The 17,459-nt window shown below is 38.0% G+C and overlaps 1 protein-coding gene across 1 annotated transcript in view; it reads right to left on the bottom strand.

Moving 5' to 3' along the window:
• The window catches only part of LOC135464334 (uncharacterized), a 97,733-nt gene that overhangs the window by 20,261 nt on the left and 60,013 nt on the right, over positions 1-17,459 (bottom strand). Inside the window, 21 exon segments of the mRNA XM_064741764.1 lie at positions 45-161; positions 835-957; positions 1,531-1,650; positions 2,677-2,799; positions 5,319-5,462; positions 6,467-6,592; positions 6,964-7,086; positions 7,675-7,917; positions 8,425-8,550; positions 9,179-9,307; positions 10,546-10,686; positions 10,944-11,063; positions 11,683-11,805; positions 12,170-12,418; positions 12,899-13,021; positions 13,708-13,827; positions 14,175-14,297; positions 15,100-15,228; positions 16,117-16,230; positions 16,734-16,841; positions 17,325-17,450. Coding sequence (XP_064597834.1) covers positions 45-161; positions 835-957; positions 1,531-1,650; positions 2,677-2,799; positions 5,319-5,462; positions 6,467-6,592; positions 6,964-7,086; positions 7,675-7,917; positions 8,425-8,550; positions 9,179-9,307; positions 10,546-10,686; positions 10,944-11,063; positions 11,683-11,805; positions 12,170-12,418; positions 12,899-13,021; positions 13,708-13,827; positions 14,175-14,297; positions 15,100-15,228; positions 16,117-16,230; positions 16,734-16,841; positions 17,325-17,450 — 2,850 coding nt within the window.

Raw genomic sequence — 17,459 nt, 5'->3', positions numbered from 1 at the left:
GAAGGGAGTGCAAGGGGAGTATGATTGTTTTTATCTTCACAAACCTCCACATGTGATGCCATCTCCAACCTTGGGAGATATACAGGAGCATGTGAAGGAGCCTTCTGTGTTCACACACTCAGCAAACTCATGGCATGGGGACAAGTCACACTCATTTATGTCTGGAAAGAAAACAAACATGAATAAAAACCTCATGCTGATAACTCTATAACATGGAAGTATGATACAAAAGAAAAAATCAAAAATCCAATTTCACATTATTTTAATCGATATCTAAATGTTACATCCTTTAGGAAACAAACTGTTAAAGAGAACAATATTTTCAATATTTAACACATTAGAGAAACACTCATCAGCCTAGTTGTCTTAAAAGCTTTAGCTCTTTGAAACCCTCTCATTCTAACAAATATTTTCTTTCATTATATTTTTTTAAGTTACTAGCTTTGATTGTTTTCATTTCTATGGATAAATAGGAAAAACAGGCGAAACAACAAAAAAGAAATATTTCTCTTGAAAATAGACTAATCTTAAGGTTTGGGTGTGGCTAGTGGGTAGGATGATAATAAATATTCATGAAACAAACCAATGAACATTACTGGCAATATTTCAGCAACACTAGTGAGAAAGAAATGCAGAGTACGAATTTACATTTGACTGCCACGATATTACATTGAGCCTATTAATATTAATATCTTGAATGACATTCACATACCTTGTAGCAGATACAATGCATAATAATTGCCAAAAATTGTATTTCACTAATCCATTATTCAGGTATCACGTGGCGAGAGTATTTGTGAAACAAGCAGCCAAGAAATGAGTTGAACCCCTTACCTTTACATTTGCCATCAGGAGTCAGGGTGAAGCCAACAGGGCAGACACAGGTGTAAGAGCCAATGTTGTTAGCACAAGTGGCAATTGTGTCACACACTACACCCTTATCACACTCATTCTCATCTACAAGAGAAAGTCCAATCCTTAACTGAAGGACACAACAACATGGCACATCTAATCATGTTTCTCAGTAGCTCTATTACAATATTTAACCAATTCAAAAGTTCAGAACAGACATATGATTATATTATATTTCCAAAGTTGTACTCACATTTATTTACGGATCGGGATAACATGGTGAAATTTGTCAGATCAACCCATCAACTGTGCATTTTGTTCTAAAAACTGATTTATTTATTTTATTTTCAAGAATATCTCACTTATATCATGGCAGGCAGCATTATATTGGGAAGAAACTGAGCAGAACTCGGGGGAAACCCATAAGCATCTGCAGGCTGCAGACTTTCCCATATACGGCCGGAGGGGAAGCCAGCATTGACCTGGACTTGAACTCACAGCAACTGCATTGGTGAAAGGATCCTGGGTCATTGTGCCACGCTGGCAAGCTAACTCTCCCCTGCCATGGAGGCCAAGACCAGGACTGAGCCAGCATCTAACACAGTACTATTCTTAAAAGGAATGGAATCAACTCTGACCCCTGCTAACACATGGCAGAGAGATCCTAAGGTGACTTACCAACACAGGCATCTCCATCCAATGTGTACCCGTTTGCACAAACACACTTGTAGCTTCCCTCCGTGTTGTTGCACGTGGTGTCTTTAGGACAGTCATGTGTTCCAACGCATTCATCAATATCTGTAACACAAACACATTTGCATCATCACATAAATGACAAAAGGTATGCAAAGATGACAAAAGGTATGTTTTTATATAAACAACATGTTCCACACGACAGGAAAATCTTTTCACCAACAGGACCAACCCTGGCAGAGACCATGTTACATGTAAAAATGCCCTACAGGCATACCAGGGGCTTGCTAGTGGTTTGTCTGAGATGCCTTACAGGTATTCCAGAAGTGTAGCACCAGCCTGACAGAGGTTTGTCTGAGGTGCCTTACAGGTATTCCAGTAGTGTAGCACCAGCCTGACAGTGGTTTATCTGAGGTGCCTTACAGGTATTCACATAGTGTAGGACTAGCCTGACAGTGGTTTGTCTGGAGTGCCTTACTGGTATGCCAGTAGTGTAGCACCAGCCCAACAGTGGTTTGTCTGAGGTGCCTTACAGGTATTCCAGTAGTCTAGGACCTGCCCAACAGTGGTTTGTCTGAGGTGCCTTACAGGTATTCCAGTAGTCTAGGGCCTGCCTGACAGTGGTTTGTCTGAGGTGCCTTTACAGGTATTCCAGTAGTCTAGGGCCTGCCTGACAGTGGTTTGTCTGGAGTGCCTTACAGGTACGCCAGTAGTGTAGCACCAGCCCAACAGTGGTTTGTCTGAGGTGCCTTACAGGTATTCCAGTAGTGAAGGACTACCCTGGCAGTGGTTTGTCTGTGGTGCCTTAGTGGTATTCCAGTAGTGACACCAGTTTGACAGTGGTTTGTGACTTGGTAGCTGCAATATTGGTAGTGCCATGGAGTAACTTTATCCCAGTTTGTTACGGTTACATGTACACGCCGAACTGTTTCAAACTGTAGAAGTGCACAACAAAATGCATATTTCCTCTTCCTGTATGTACACTTTTGGATGCCCAATAAGACATTTATGCCTAATAATATTAGTTCTTGAGAAGGAAGACAAGAGGTTGTCAAAAGATTTTATGATATCTACAACCTGCCTAGACAAAATGACAGTGATGATAACATAAAACTGAGTATGAAGCCCTACCTTTGCACAACAGTCCATCGCCTTCGTAGCCATCATTGCATTCGCAGGTCACTTTCCTGGCAACGTCTTTGCATGTAGCTTTCTGATGACAGTTATTAGCATCTGTGTCGCATAAGTCAATCCCTGATAAAATGAGAACACACAGTTAAGCCACATACAGTATAAGGTCAGTCCAGAAGAGGCCACATTAGTGAATAGGGGAGTTTTGAGTTAGAACTCTTTTATCACGAAAGGCAAAAAAGTCCTACTGTATCATCTGACCTGTCAAAAATGTAAGGCAAGTACTATAAGTCACTTTCACATTTCAGACAACCGCAATTTTGTGAAGAGAAATGTCACCCAGTTATTACTGTGCACGGGAGCTGGGTTTTAATTTTCACTTGACGCCCTATGCCTTAACCCAGCAGCGACATACTTACTACATTAAAGAGCTACTTTGCTGTCAAAACCTCTGTGTCTTAAAACCAAAATGAATTGATAAAGACTGGGATAGTCTGAATTGCTTTCCTAAATTGCGAAAATATTGCAGTGAATTAAAACCAATATTGCATATTTCTTCACAGTATACGGAAACAAAATATTTCTGTCCCTTCCACTTTGCCTGGTGTGACGTCAGCCACGAAAACATGAAGTCATCAATCGCCGATATACATCCACAAATGACACTGCACTTTCAAAGGGGAATATTATCACATCACATCAGGAAAATTTTACAGACACAGCCGAAGATTTTGTTTTTCAAGGAATCTTCAGTTATATGGGTGAAATAGTGTTACTCATCAAAATCCTATTGAAACATAGTGTTAGGCTTACTCCATAGGATTTCTTTCATATCACTGTAATATTTCTAGGCAATTTGTATTCTGACCAGAGTGGCACTTTAAATATCTGTTTCATTGGAATACGGCATTGGAAATTGTGTCACCACTTGCAATAACTTATAGTAAAGATAATGGAGAAAATAAAAATGTCAAGTTGAAAGTGTTAGTTTGAAATGTTCCTATTTTATTGACTATGAAAGCAGCTGAAACCTCAAACTTCTAAGGCCACTGTTTGCTAGTGGGTGCTAATTTGATTATATGGCTTATGGAATCAATACCCTATCAGCAATTCTGTTTCTTCGGAGGAACAAATGTAATTCTTTGTATTTTAGGATGTAAAGTCGTCTTTGCCAGTCTGCCAGTTTTGGTGCACAGGTGCATATTTGGTATCAAAATGATGGAAATTTTCTGAAGTATGGGCTGGTTTTAACAATGAAACTTTATAATTCTGTGCGAGAGGACACAAAGTGACAGGTGGTGATGAGACTGTGAGTGACGTCCCCTTGGCGTTGCTACATACCCCTCCCAGCTGCTGGCATAGAAAAGTTCAGATTTTGACACTCAACCTATGTCAAGATTTTAATGCTGCTTTCTCACAGGCTGAGCCAGGTATGCACCAAAGCTTATTGACAACAGAATGTTTGTAACTGTGTTACAGCATTAAACGTTAACACTGTCACTAATAGAAAACTAATAGGGATCTGAGGCCTTATTGATGACATCATAACCTGGACATCTAAAAAAGTTTCAGAACAAGCCATTTAGAGTAGACTAAGGACAGACATAATTAAACGGCTGAAAGTTAGTCAACGAGAAGTATTTAAAAGAAGGATGTGTCATTTGTGACTATGGAACACAGTGAGATAAGTGATCGGTACATCAATGTCAACAAAGGTTGGCTAACATGATACAGCAGTAGGGCTTTTCACCTTTAACAGCAAATTAGTTCAAACTCCAAAACACCCCCACTGGAAATCTCCTCCATGGTTTACATTTCTCATGCTGCCCAATTTAATTAGTACTGTACCTGTCCTAAAAAATTTGCCTAAAAATCTATCTTTTTAGAAGCAAATAAAGCTCATAAATATTACTTCTCATCCTGAAATTTACATATCAAGTATCATCCTACTTGCAAAACAAACATGAAAACAACTTTCTAAAAGCAACAGATCTTTAAAAAACATTTAGGTCAAATACAGTACTGACTTTAATAAAGGAAGGTCTATTTACAAATTTCCTTACTCAAATTCCAGGTCACACTTTTGATTTGTCAACATCAGGTATGATGGGTACAAAGATTGTTAACTTGAAAGTTAAAAGTTACCAGTAACTTTTAAGAAAAACTGCATAAAACCTTTACTAAAATGAAAGATCTTGTTCAGTTTTAAGTTTTCATGCATACATGTAAGTACATTTTTATCCTGTTGCTATCTTTCAGGGCTGTTATGGCTGTTGGTGTGTTGAACGAAAAACATGCAGCAGTTATTTCTTCTTCATTTATATCATCCTTTTGCTTTATCATCTTCACACAATACACTGAGTATCTTTACCGTCTGTACATGCACTCTATAAGATATTTATCGCCTGTCGGGTATTTTATAACCACTTTCATCCAAAGAATTTATTTATTTATTTCTTTGAATGGTGTTTTATGCCGTACTCAAGAATATTTCACATATATGACGCGGCCAGCATTATGGTGGGAGGAAACAGAACAGAGCCTGGGGTAAACCCACAACCATCTGCAGGTTGCCGGCAGACCTTCACACTTATGGCCTCATTCAACAGAAGAACAGAAAGTGGAAACATTATGAATCTTACTTTTACAGGTGCGCGGTGTTTCCTGTTTGTAGCCATAAATACAAGGACAGTTATAGCCTCCGTCGGTGTTCTCACAGGTACTGCTGTCTCCATCACATTCATGACCACCACCATTTTCACTGAGTGGGTCACATTCATCAATATCTGAAGGCAAACAAAACCAAACGAATTGTATTATTTTATTTTGATGTCAACACATGTAAACTTTACTCTAGTAGACATGTGGCTGGCAAAAATTCTGATCGTCTCTCCGTGACGTACATATCAAGCTGTGAAACCACAAATTTGAACACATGGGCAAGTGTACATTCCTTTGTACTCAGTAGATATTCATTTCTTTTACGGTAAATATAAGCTTTTTGTGTCTGACCCAAAATTTTGTTCACAACTGAAGTGTAATTCTTGTTTTGAGAGTTACATTGATCTCAGAAGGATGTTTTTCTCACTCTGATGGAAGGTAATTTGACATATCCTTAATACAGATTTAGGTTTCAGCACCAAAAGTTATATGATAAAATAACACATACTGTAATTCTTCAACCTTTACATGAAGCCCTTAAATTTTGCCAACAAAAACAATATACATGTAGCATCAGCTAAAAAAAGGTGTATAAACTTGGCCAACAAAAACAATATATATGTAGCCTCAGCTAAAAAAAAGTGTATAAACTTGGCCAACAAAAACAATATATATGCAGCATCAGCTAAAAAAAGGTGTATAAACTTGGCCAACAAAAACAATATATATGTAGCCTCAGCTAAAAAAAGGTGTATAAACTTGGCCAACAAAAACAATATATATGCAGCATCAGCTAAAAAAAGGTGTATAAACTTGGCCAACAAAAACAATATATATGCAGCATCAGCTAAAAAAAGGTGTATAAACTTGGCCAACAAAAACAATATACATGTAGCATCAGTTAAAAAAAGGTGTATAAACTTGGCCAACAAAAACAATATATATGTAGCATCAGCTAAAAAAAGGTGTATAAATCAGACAGAAAATTTCTCTTTCATGTGTGAAAAGTTCCAGGAATTAGGGTACTACTCAACCTACATGACTGGTGAATGATCAAGATTTTCTTCTATCCCTATTAGGACCTACAGCTATCAGACGTGCTAGAACACATTTACAAGAGAAAACTCACCTTCGCAGATTGTAACCCCATCTCCATGATAGCCTGTCTTACATTCACACTCGAAGCCATTTGGTAGATCTGTGCAAATAGCCTTGTCATGACAGTTATCCTTGCCAGTAGCACACTCATCTGTACCTACAAAGCAATGTATAAATAACCAGTATTGTCATCAACAAGGCATATCACTCATTGATAAGATATTACGCTACAAATGCTTATAAAGTCTTGGATGGCTATATCAAGTCAAAAGATAATCCCCAACTCCCATACATCCAGTCAGGTGGGTAGAGCTCAATAAAGGATAGCAGCAAGAAGTAAATGCATAATGTGCTACTGTGTATTCCAATTTTCATCTCTTACTAATCTTTTCAATTTTCCTTCATCCCTATTTGACTTTTTTCACCATGCCACTAAGAAAAACACAAGTTAGTCTAAATCTATAAAAGAGTAAAAGCCCATCCGAGAGACAGGCCTTCGCACTTAACAAAGTTAACAAATGTACTTACTATCACACACATTGACACCGTCGCCAGAGAATCCTGGATTACAAGTGCATACTGCTTTATCGTTTTCCGTTTTACAAGAGGCGTTCGCATGACAAACCCCTGGCTCATCACATGGGTTGATCTCTGTAGATAAAAAAAAAAAGTGAAAAGACGTTGAATGCGCTGTAGGAAACTTGATTTAGTGAATTAGTCCGTTTTCATCCTGTGTGAAACAGGCCACTGAAAATAGTTCCTGGGGCATATTCCACAAGATGACTTTTCAATAGTTGAAACACAATCTTAAAAGTTATTGTTGGGCTTTACAAAATAAAGTTTTGTCCACTTCATCCATGTATCTTAAGACTCACGTGTCCAAATTTCAACATTCAGCACCAAAAACTAATCATCATAAAGAATTTTTTAACTTTGACTTAATTCAGAAATGGCTTGGTGGAATTGGTCGCTCAAGCCTCTCTTCTGAGCAGAAGCAGAGACAACACAGAATGTCTTATCCAATATCCACAGTATTCAGATATCACAGTATTCAGATATCACAGTATACAGTCTAGGGTCCAATTTCCTTAAATTATTGCTGTTCACACAACTATTCTCAGAAAAGTAAAACAAAATAATGTCTATTTACGTCTACTTATTAATTAGTACAGACTAAATTTAAGGAGTATTGAATTTTTGGCCGAACATCATACTTTGGTAAATACTTTCAATACTTACTGTCACAGCGCCTGCCATTGCCTACATATCCATCGTTACAAGTGCATGTAAAGCTGCCATCTGTGTTGGTGCAACCTGCGTTTGCATCGCAGGGACGTTGCACATTACACTCATCCTCATCCTTACAGACATCACCGTCCCTTACATAGCCAGGCAGACATCGGCAGTTGTAACCACCTATTTTATTCTCACACACAGAGTTGGCTGGACAGTCAGCATCCTTTGATAGGCACTCATTATCATCTAGCCATAAGCAAGGGTAGTGAAAAGAAAAAAATGCTCATTAAAGGATTTATTTACTTTGATTGGAATATTTCTTGGTATTCAGGAATTTGTAACTAAATTATACATTCCCAGTCAGATTAATGGATTGAGGAAAACAGATTGCCTGTAGTAAGTCACTGACCTGATAAACCTGTTGATTTACAGCTGCAGCTAGGAAACCAGCTTCTCAAGTTTTTATAATGGATTACAATGTCTTTTTAGAGCTTTATGTAACTAGTACTGCTCTACATGCACACCAGACGGCATACCAAACCTAAGACAATATTTGTGAGAATCCAGCTTCCAAATTTCAAACTGCTGCCATTTGCCACCACAACAACAAGCGTTGTCCATAAAGAATAGCTGTAATAGTGGTTGCTATAATAGCAGGCTTCAGATTTCAGCATGGAAACCTCACTATAAGCATAAAATCAGCCTAATGTATATGTCAAAATAATGATATAATTACAACAGGTACAAGCTCACCTGTGCAGGTAAGACCATCTCCGACAAAGCCAGCCTTGCAGGAGCAGATGTAACTGCCATCAACATTCTTACAATTGGCATCTGCACTACACTCATTCAATTCTTTGCGGTCACATTCATTTACATCTGCAAATGATCAACAGAAATAAATTTGACAAAGTATTACTACACTGAAGCGTCGTCCAGAACAAATAATTAACATATCTTGATTTATCAAAGATAATTCAGTCAGTTAAGAACACATTAATATTTTCAGAACAGATGAAGTTATACAGTGAGAGCATAAAAGGACAAATATGACTGCCGAAAACGTAACAATTCCAGCCAACAGGTCACACAGATTAATCCTACAGAATCTTTGACATGCTGCAATGCACATGAACCAACACAAAGTTTGTAAATGATTCTACATTTGTTGAGTGGCTCACACCCCTCATTTACACAAAGCAGAGGCGTTAGCGTTCTGCCCCTCCCAACATGCACCCTGCCCCTCTAGAAGGCTGTAAATATCCGCTATGCCCCTTGGGGGAAGGCTGACAAGTGGTATTAACCAGTGGCACCTGTCCAGCCAGACTATAGCAACCCTATCTGCCTGGTGTCAACTCTATCTCATACTGAAAACCCACCATTATAACATCTGTCTGTAATCAAGCCCCGGTTCAGATTACCCACTGTGGGTGTTTTAAGTTCATCATGCGATGTAGTTCACCCATACCTACATACCTACTTTAAAATGTAACACAAGACAACCCACCTTTGCAGTTACGTCCATTGTCTCCCGAATAGCCTGGTTTGCAAGCGCACTGGAAACTTCCAGGTACGTTAGAGCACTCTGAATTGTCACCACAATTTGTCAAAACTGGATCAGCACATTCATTTAGGTCTGAAATGACAATTCAGTATATTCTTCACCACCAATGTTTGTCAAGTTTTATATTTCTTTTATGTTTTATTTCACATAAGCTACCAGTTAATATGACAATATTTGTGCAATGTATTTGATAAAGTACATGTATATACATTTATGTAATTACAATGTCCAGTAGACTTACACTGAATTACCTCCCTTATTACAAGAAAAAAAATTGCTAGGATGTAACAAAGGTCAGTTTCAACACATGAATCTAGTAGAAATGGCACTTTGAAAACCAGTGAGAAGAAAGGAGCTCTTATGTTTTGTCAAGACAGTAACACCCACTTTCTAACTCACAGAATGTAGACTGTAGAAACAGAATGCTTATTCTCAACAGCTGCGACATCCCACAAAAAGTTAATAAACTTCTACCTTGTGGGGAAGAGGACATACGCAGGTGTTCCAGGTTTATTCACGTTGATTATTTTAAAGGCTTTCAGGAAGCCAGGTCCTGGCATCACAAAATGATTTTAGGCTAAAGTCAAAACTTTACATAATTTGGTCTGTTGAAGCTGAAATTTGCTGTACAACAACTTACCCAGAATTTACCCAGTCAAGCAAAATTTTGAGTTTGTTACCTAAGAAACAACAATTTTTAAGTGATTTGAAATTTTGACTTAAGTGTAAGATTCCTTCGTGATCCTGGGGCCTGGCCACCATATTTTCAATGACTCTGTAACATCATGCCTCACACAGTTACAATTAAACAGTTTTCTAGATCTGATAAGGTTAACAGTTGATATGTGCACATCCAGACAGTATGGTTGTCCGCTCACAACCCTTCTTTCACTATTAATGTGTAAATAAAGTTTTCAAATAACTCAATCAATGAGCCAGCGACATGTTCCATTAGGTCTCTGGCTATGGGCTAAACATCAGCTTTTATTTGTTATTATTTGTTCCATCAGATTTGTTATTGTGTAACAAGCAACTTTTTGAGAAAATCTGCAAACAATGAAATATGGGCGGACCAGAAAGAGAATTTATTTTGCAGCAGCCAGCGTTATGGTGGGAGGAAACCGGGCAGAGCCTGGGGGAAACCCATGACCATCCGCAAGTTGCTGTCAGACCTTCCCACATATGGCCAGAGTGGAAGCCAGCATGAGCTGGACTTGAACTCACAGCGACCACATTGGTGAGAGGCAGAAAGGGAACTGATACATGTAGAACATTGCTGTAGTAAAATTGCTAGAGGGGTAAAATCTCACCTTCACACACAGAAGAACTGCCAGGTACAGGTTGGTAGCCATCATTACATTCACAACGGTATCCAATGTCCAAATCTTTACATTTCACGTTGTACATTGGCAGACAGTGGTTCAGATCAGGATTGTCACACTCATTCAGTTCTAGAAGGAAAATGCACAGAACATTCTTTAGCAATTGTCCTCCATATTGAGGTATTTCTTTATGTCTTACTCGTCCTTCTTTACTTACATCGTATCACTTAACTTTTAATAAGATATTATAGCTCCCATACACAATACAATGGTTTATTTACCTGATTAATGTTTGTCACTTTTCAAGAGAGAACAGCCAACAGAAATCCATGCACACATCTCGGAACAAGTTAAGAAACAAGTAACTAACTCCCAACACAACTTACTAGAACATGTCATTCCATCTCCTGTATAGCCGAAATTGCACACACATGCATACCCTTCAGGAGTCAGCAGGCACTGGGCGTCAGGACTACACATATTATTCACAGTGCAACCTGGTTTCACTGAAAATCACAAGAATTAAGATAGTTACTATTCACACTGCAGCCTGGATCCACGTAGATGAACAAGGATTATGTCAGTTACTATTCACACTGCATCCTGGACCCACGTAGATGAACAAGGATTATGTCAGTTACTATTCAAACTGTATCCTAGATGCATTTTAAATAAACCACAATTTCTGCAGCAAGGTTTCTAATAGGATATAGGCATATTGTAAATACTAAAGTGGGCCTTGTTTCAAAATTAGACTTCATCCTCAAGCAACACATAAGCAACATACATGTATCTATTTATGTAACAGATTATGACAGACAAATGAATAGGCTCAAAAAATCAACATTAGTCAAGAAATACAGTTACAGATACTATAAACTCCAGAACAATTTGAATGCACTAAAAAAACCGGAAAGTTATTAATATTTTCCACTTGCACAACAACAGGTATGCATCATGTCAACCAGGTATCTAGCAACTCAATTATATCACAGCAGGTACAACTGGATCAACCACCATAAAACACTTCTGACGAGTCAGGGCCTCCCCTCAGCACCACCCCAACTCCAACCCACAAATATAACAAAGCAAATGTAACTGCATGCATACAAAAATCACACTTACAGGTACAAGTCTTGCCATCTCCTTCATAACCTGCCTTACAGACACATCTGTAGGACTCCACCAAATTAAAACACTCAGCAAACACAGAGCAATCATCAAGTTCTTCTTGACATTCGTTGATCTCTACAATTGCAAAGGTTTACGTAGCTGATGAAAACAACATGATCCAATGAAAATCTCAGTCTTTGGCAAGTTATGAAGACCATTTATTGGTTGAAGAAAACTGACCTTTTCAATCACTACTGTAACATGCTTTCTGGGTGTAGAGAAAATTTTGGCAGTTTTACTTTGTTGACGACCTCAGTAGCACACACAAACCATTTTTAGATTCAATTAGATTCAAGATTTTAGGCACAAATGAAAAAAAGAATTTAAAGATTGAAAAGTTTGAACATTTGAAGTACAGCGTAACAAAAATCTGTTATATATTTGATATATGAAACATTAGAAGAAAAAAATTCCTCTCTGCACACAGAAATGTTCTTACCGACACAATGGTGTCCATTTCCTCTATAGCCGGTGTTACATTCACAATAATGACCACCTTCAGTATTGTAACAGGTTGCTTTGCTGTGGCACCCATGAACCAGAGGATTTTCACACTCATTGACATCTGTACAGCTGGAGCCCGAGCCTTCGTAACCTCCCTTACACTGACAGGTGACTTCATTGTCAGATTCCACTGTGCACAGAGCATTAGCTCCACACCCACCATTGTTAGAACAGTCAGGAATATCTGAAAAGAATTCAGAAAAAAAAAAACAATTTCAGTTTTTCTTGTCAAATCGATCCAAACTGCATCTAAAGCCAGAGCGCCTGAAGTCAAAAAACTGAATATAGGTTTGTTTTTTCTCCAAATCAATATGGTTTTACACAGTAAGAGAGGTTAAGTACCAGGGCCAACCCTGCACATACTCAGTTTCTAAATAAATCAAAATGATAAATGTGGGCCATAATTTTGTCTAAAATGAATGAAAATGCCCTTTAACTTGTGAGTGAGTTTACATTCAAAGTAACAAATGCTTTCCAAAAAAAAAAAATACAGTTTTGCGACAGGCTGACCGAATGACAGAGTGATGTAAACCTATGTCCAAAACTGGATATACGAAAACAATAACAGTCATATAAGCTAACTGTACAGAAAAGCTCACTGTGGGCTTACAGAAAAGCCCACTGTAAGGGAAAGCCCACAGTAAGGGAAACTATATTGACGAACCTCTCACACAGTCCTTGTCTACGAGGGTATATCCAGAAGGACATTCACAGAAGGATCCACCTCCAACCACATTTCTACATGTGGCATCACGCCCGCATGGATTAGGGTCGCAGTCATTTCGCTCTGAAATCAGCAAACAACATTCCATTACCAATACCTTTTAGGTGATTATACATGTATTACAGGGCTAATCTAGACAATCATCTGAAGACTGACAGGATAATGTGATCCTCAAACAAATACTTCCTTAAAAAATCATCATTATTTGAGCTCCAAAAGTCTCGTGTTGTCCACGTGGGAATCTTAACATTCAAGGTTCCAATGTCTTAGTTGCCTCCCTTTGCACGGCAATGGCACATGAGGGCTAATATTTGCATTTAACATGAGAATACATAAAACACTGAAAATTATCCACAAACTAGGGCTAATTAATGTACTAAGTAATAAGAAATCCATAAAATTAACATTTCAGAAAATAAAACTCATCGATCATGGATAAAAAATTAATACTTGTACAACAGGTGCCAATGTGGAGCAGCACCGGCCAGCTAGTCTTCCCACAAATACATGATGTCATGACACAAAGGAATGTCAATATGACTTGGTAACACTGAATCCCGAGAAGACAACAAGAATTTTGAATGGCTTTAATACTTTGAGTGGGCAATTCCTAGCTCTTGGAATATCACACCTCAGTGCATACTTAACTTGACAGACTGAAACATTTTGCATAGCATACCAAAGAGATGTTTGAATACGTTTCTGTGGGGAAGTAAAATTAATTCAGATCACGGATGTCCGTAGCTTACCACATCTGTTTTTGCCATCACCAGTGTAACCAGGTAAACACCGACATGTGAATGAACCAATGGTGTTGTTGCAGGATGCTTTAGAATGACAGTATCCACCAGCTTTACACTCGTTGAGGTCTGATAAAACACAACGAAAACATTTACGTACATATCACATAAAGTATCACGCAGATGAGATAAACATCATACAACTAGAAATATGTTCCATTAAACTACTGTATATGACCCAACATTTCCTGTTACTCATTTTGCCAGAAGCTGTTTTAAGTTGGTTTTCGAAGGTAGAATGATATGGATTTAGTATTCTTTATGACTTATACTTGTTTCTAAGTAAGGAATTTTCCAAGTAAATTCTTCGTCTTTGAACAGCCTTCATTGTTCTAATTTCCTGTGATAACACTCGACAAAAAACAATTTATGCTGAATCATGATATGATAAGAGACACGAGAAGAGAAAGAATTACCTTTGCAGCGGTCAACTCTGAGGTCTTCTTGGAAAATGAATCCTGAATCACAGGAGCACTTTCTGGTGGCTTCATCCTCGCATAAACCATTGCTACCGCAGGAACAGGGGTCTGTGTCAGATCCTGACAACACAGCACACCAAAAGTAAACTAAAGTATAAATTTGATTGCTTAAGAACGTTCTACTTATAAGACGGTTGTCAGTCTTATTAGTGGAGAGAGCTAAAGATAGATATACACGCACAAGTGGTCTTTAACAAACATAGTCCACAAGCATGATCAAGCGCTTACTGTCCCCTAACCCCACAAACAGTGACAGAAGGGGAATCTACCAATTCCCTGTCCAAGACAGGGTTTGAACCCTTACCTCCTTCTATGATTGTTATGTGAACAACACATGGGCAATGAATACCCATAACATAACTAAGCTGTACAGGCAAAAGATGATTTGAAAAATATGTGTGCAACACAAAACATTAGGCACCCAAAACAATTACTGGGTGGTGTTTTGTTGTTGGTGTCAATATAAATACTGGGTGGTGTTTTGTTGTTAGTGCCAGTACAATTACTGGGTGGTGTTTTTGTTGTTGGTGACAATACAACTACTGGGAGGTGTTTTGTTGTTGGTGTCAAGACAATCACTGGGAGGTGTTTTGTTGTTGGTGTCAATATAATTACTGGGTGGTGTTTTTGTTGTTGGTGACAATACAACTACTGGGAGGTGTTTTGTTGTTGGTGTCAAGACAATCACTGGGAGGTGTTTTGTTGTTGGTGTCAATATAATTACTGGGTGGTACACCATCATGACAATACAACAGTATAACATTAACAGGAATAACAGTATAACAGGAAATATTTGAGAGGTCAAAATGAGAAACATTAAGGAACAGATAAACTGAACTAAACTGATAAACTGATATCTTACCCTCAGGAACACAGACTCCATTTTTAATAACGAAGCCTGCCACACAACTGCAGTAGGCAGTGCCAGGTACATTAACACAGTACGAGTTCTCCCCACATTCTACTTCACCATCCGCACATTCATTTACATCTGGAAATGACAACATTTTATACTGTACCAGAAAATAAAAAAGTAAAGAGTAAAATGTAAGTACTTTATATCAGTGCTTCTCTTCACAATTCAAACCGTCATGAGAAAAAAAAAACAGAATAACACACAGAACTAAGGACATAGAAGCAGATCAATATGGAAAACTATCAAGAACAAATGTTATACATCGATAAGAGCTGTCATCGCACTTGAAGACATCTATGAACATCTTTTCATTGGTTTTTCATTGGTTTTTCATCTTCTTTGCTTGTAATTTCCTATTTTTTGGAATCTTTCTCTAATAAAGTTTACAGACATCCACAGAGACACTACAGATAATACCATATGATTACTGACATGGAAAAGTAACTCAGACTGGTCTTTACTCTTTCCACTTACATAAAGAATTTTACCTAAAATTTCACCTGGGACTAATTTGCTCATTTTTGCCTGATCCTGAGAGTACAGCTGATCTCAGAAAGGTATTTTTGGGTATGTTTAGAAGGTAGGATGACATATACAGATTTTCAGCACCAAAAGAACCCTGAACCTTTTCGCATAAGAGAGAGCAGTGCAATTCATGCACTGTTTTCATGTTTTTCATCTGATTTTGGAAACAAAACTGTATTCGCTGGATAGGTCAATTTCAGAGCTTCACAAAGAGTATAATTTCATCAGTCTACAAAGAATAGTGCCTTCAGAATATGCTCAAATAAACACCTTGCAAACATGCAAAAAGGTTGAAGAATTACAGTAGTATTTGATGATTTTTTTCATGCCTCTAGAAATCCCTTTCTGCGCTGAATTTAAGGGCAAATACATGTGAACATTTCATGGAGTAATGTTTTCCTCCTGAACTTTATAAAGCTGAAACTGGACAGGACATACCTCCACAGTATCGACCATTGCCCTCATAGCCACTTCTACATGTACAAGTCGTGCCAACATTCTTGTCAAATGAGCAGTCAGCATTTGTGTCACACAAATCACACTTAGGCACAGCTGAAACAACAAGCAGAATAACTGCACAATGCTTCAGTATTACATTTAGATGATGATGCACATATTTTCAAATGTGTACTTTTTTATTGCTTTTATTTATTACTTTTTTATTACACATAAATAATGATTTTAACAACTTACAGTTTGGTGTTCCATCTGTCACAAGACAGATCATCGGCTGATATAAAATATGACCGCAATCATGTTTCCTACTTCTGTCATAACTACAGGTCTTCAGGGTTTACTCAATATATATACTACTTTCAATTCTGACTGTATTTGGTTAGCTCTAATCAACTGTACTTGAACTCTCAAATTCATATTTTCTTTTCATCACCATCATCACTGGGAGTGATATAATTCATCATTAAATGAAACACATGTAGGTGACCAAAAAATACTAAGGACTAGTGTACCAAAACAACTGTAGAAAGGTTCAGTTGATATGTAACTATTATGCCCAATATCCAAAAGGGGACTTCTGCTTTTTCGCAATACCTCACCTTCACAGTCATCATTCACTCTCTGGAAGCCCGACTGGCATATACAGATGTCACCAGAACAAATCTGGCGTTCTGAACAGGTAGCTGTACACCCTTCAGAGTCTCTTCCTACAAACAACCAATACACACACAATTACATGTACATGTATGTACACTTCAAAATTCTATAGAATTCAGTTACATGTGCAAAGAATGATAATAAAGTAAAGGGCGTCTTCAGAATACAGGTATATATACAGAATATATGGTGTATTATGCATGGTTTACAAAAGACACAGTGCTGTGGTTATCTCTTCTAAAATTCGGGACACCAGGTTTGCTCATTTTAGCCAATAGGAATACTGAGTTTCTCTTCTCTCACATGGTTAGACCATCTCATGAACAACATACTCATATCTTCACTTCTCGAAAGGGCTAGTAAAGATTCAACTTTCCACACTGCTGGTATCTGTCCTAAATTTTAGAATAATTACAGTGTACGATGTGACAATTACCTTCACAGCAGACACTAGCTACTACATGTAGTTACAATGTGATAATAACTCCACAGCAGAAACTAGCTACTACATATGGTTACAATGTGATCATTACCTTCACAGTAGACACCATTCCAGAAAGTATTGCTGGGACACGAACACTGATATCCACCGTCTGTGTTGGTACACGAGCCTATCTGGTCATCACAGTCATCAATGTTCAAGGAACATTCATTGACATCTGTAAGGA

The sequence above is a fragment of the Liolophura sinensis genome, chromosome 1 (genome assembly GCF_032854445.1).
Source record: "Liolophura sinensis isolate JHLJ2023 chromosome 1, CUHK_Ljap_v2, whole genome shotgun sequence".
NCBI lineage: Eukaryota > Metazoa > Mollusca > Polyplacophora > Chitonida > Chitonidae > Liolophura > Liolophura sinensis.
Note: the sequence above shows the minus strand (reverse complement) of the source record. Positions and strands in the feature narration are given on the sequence as shown.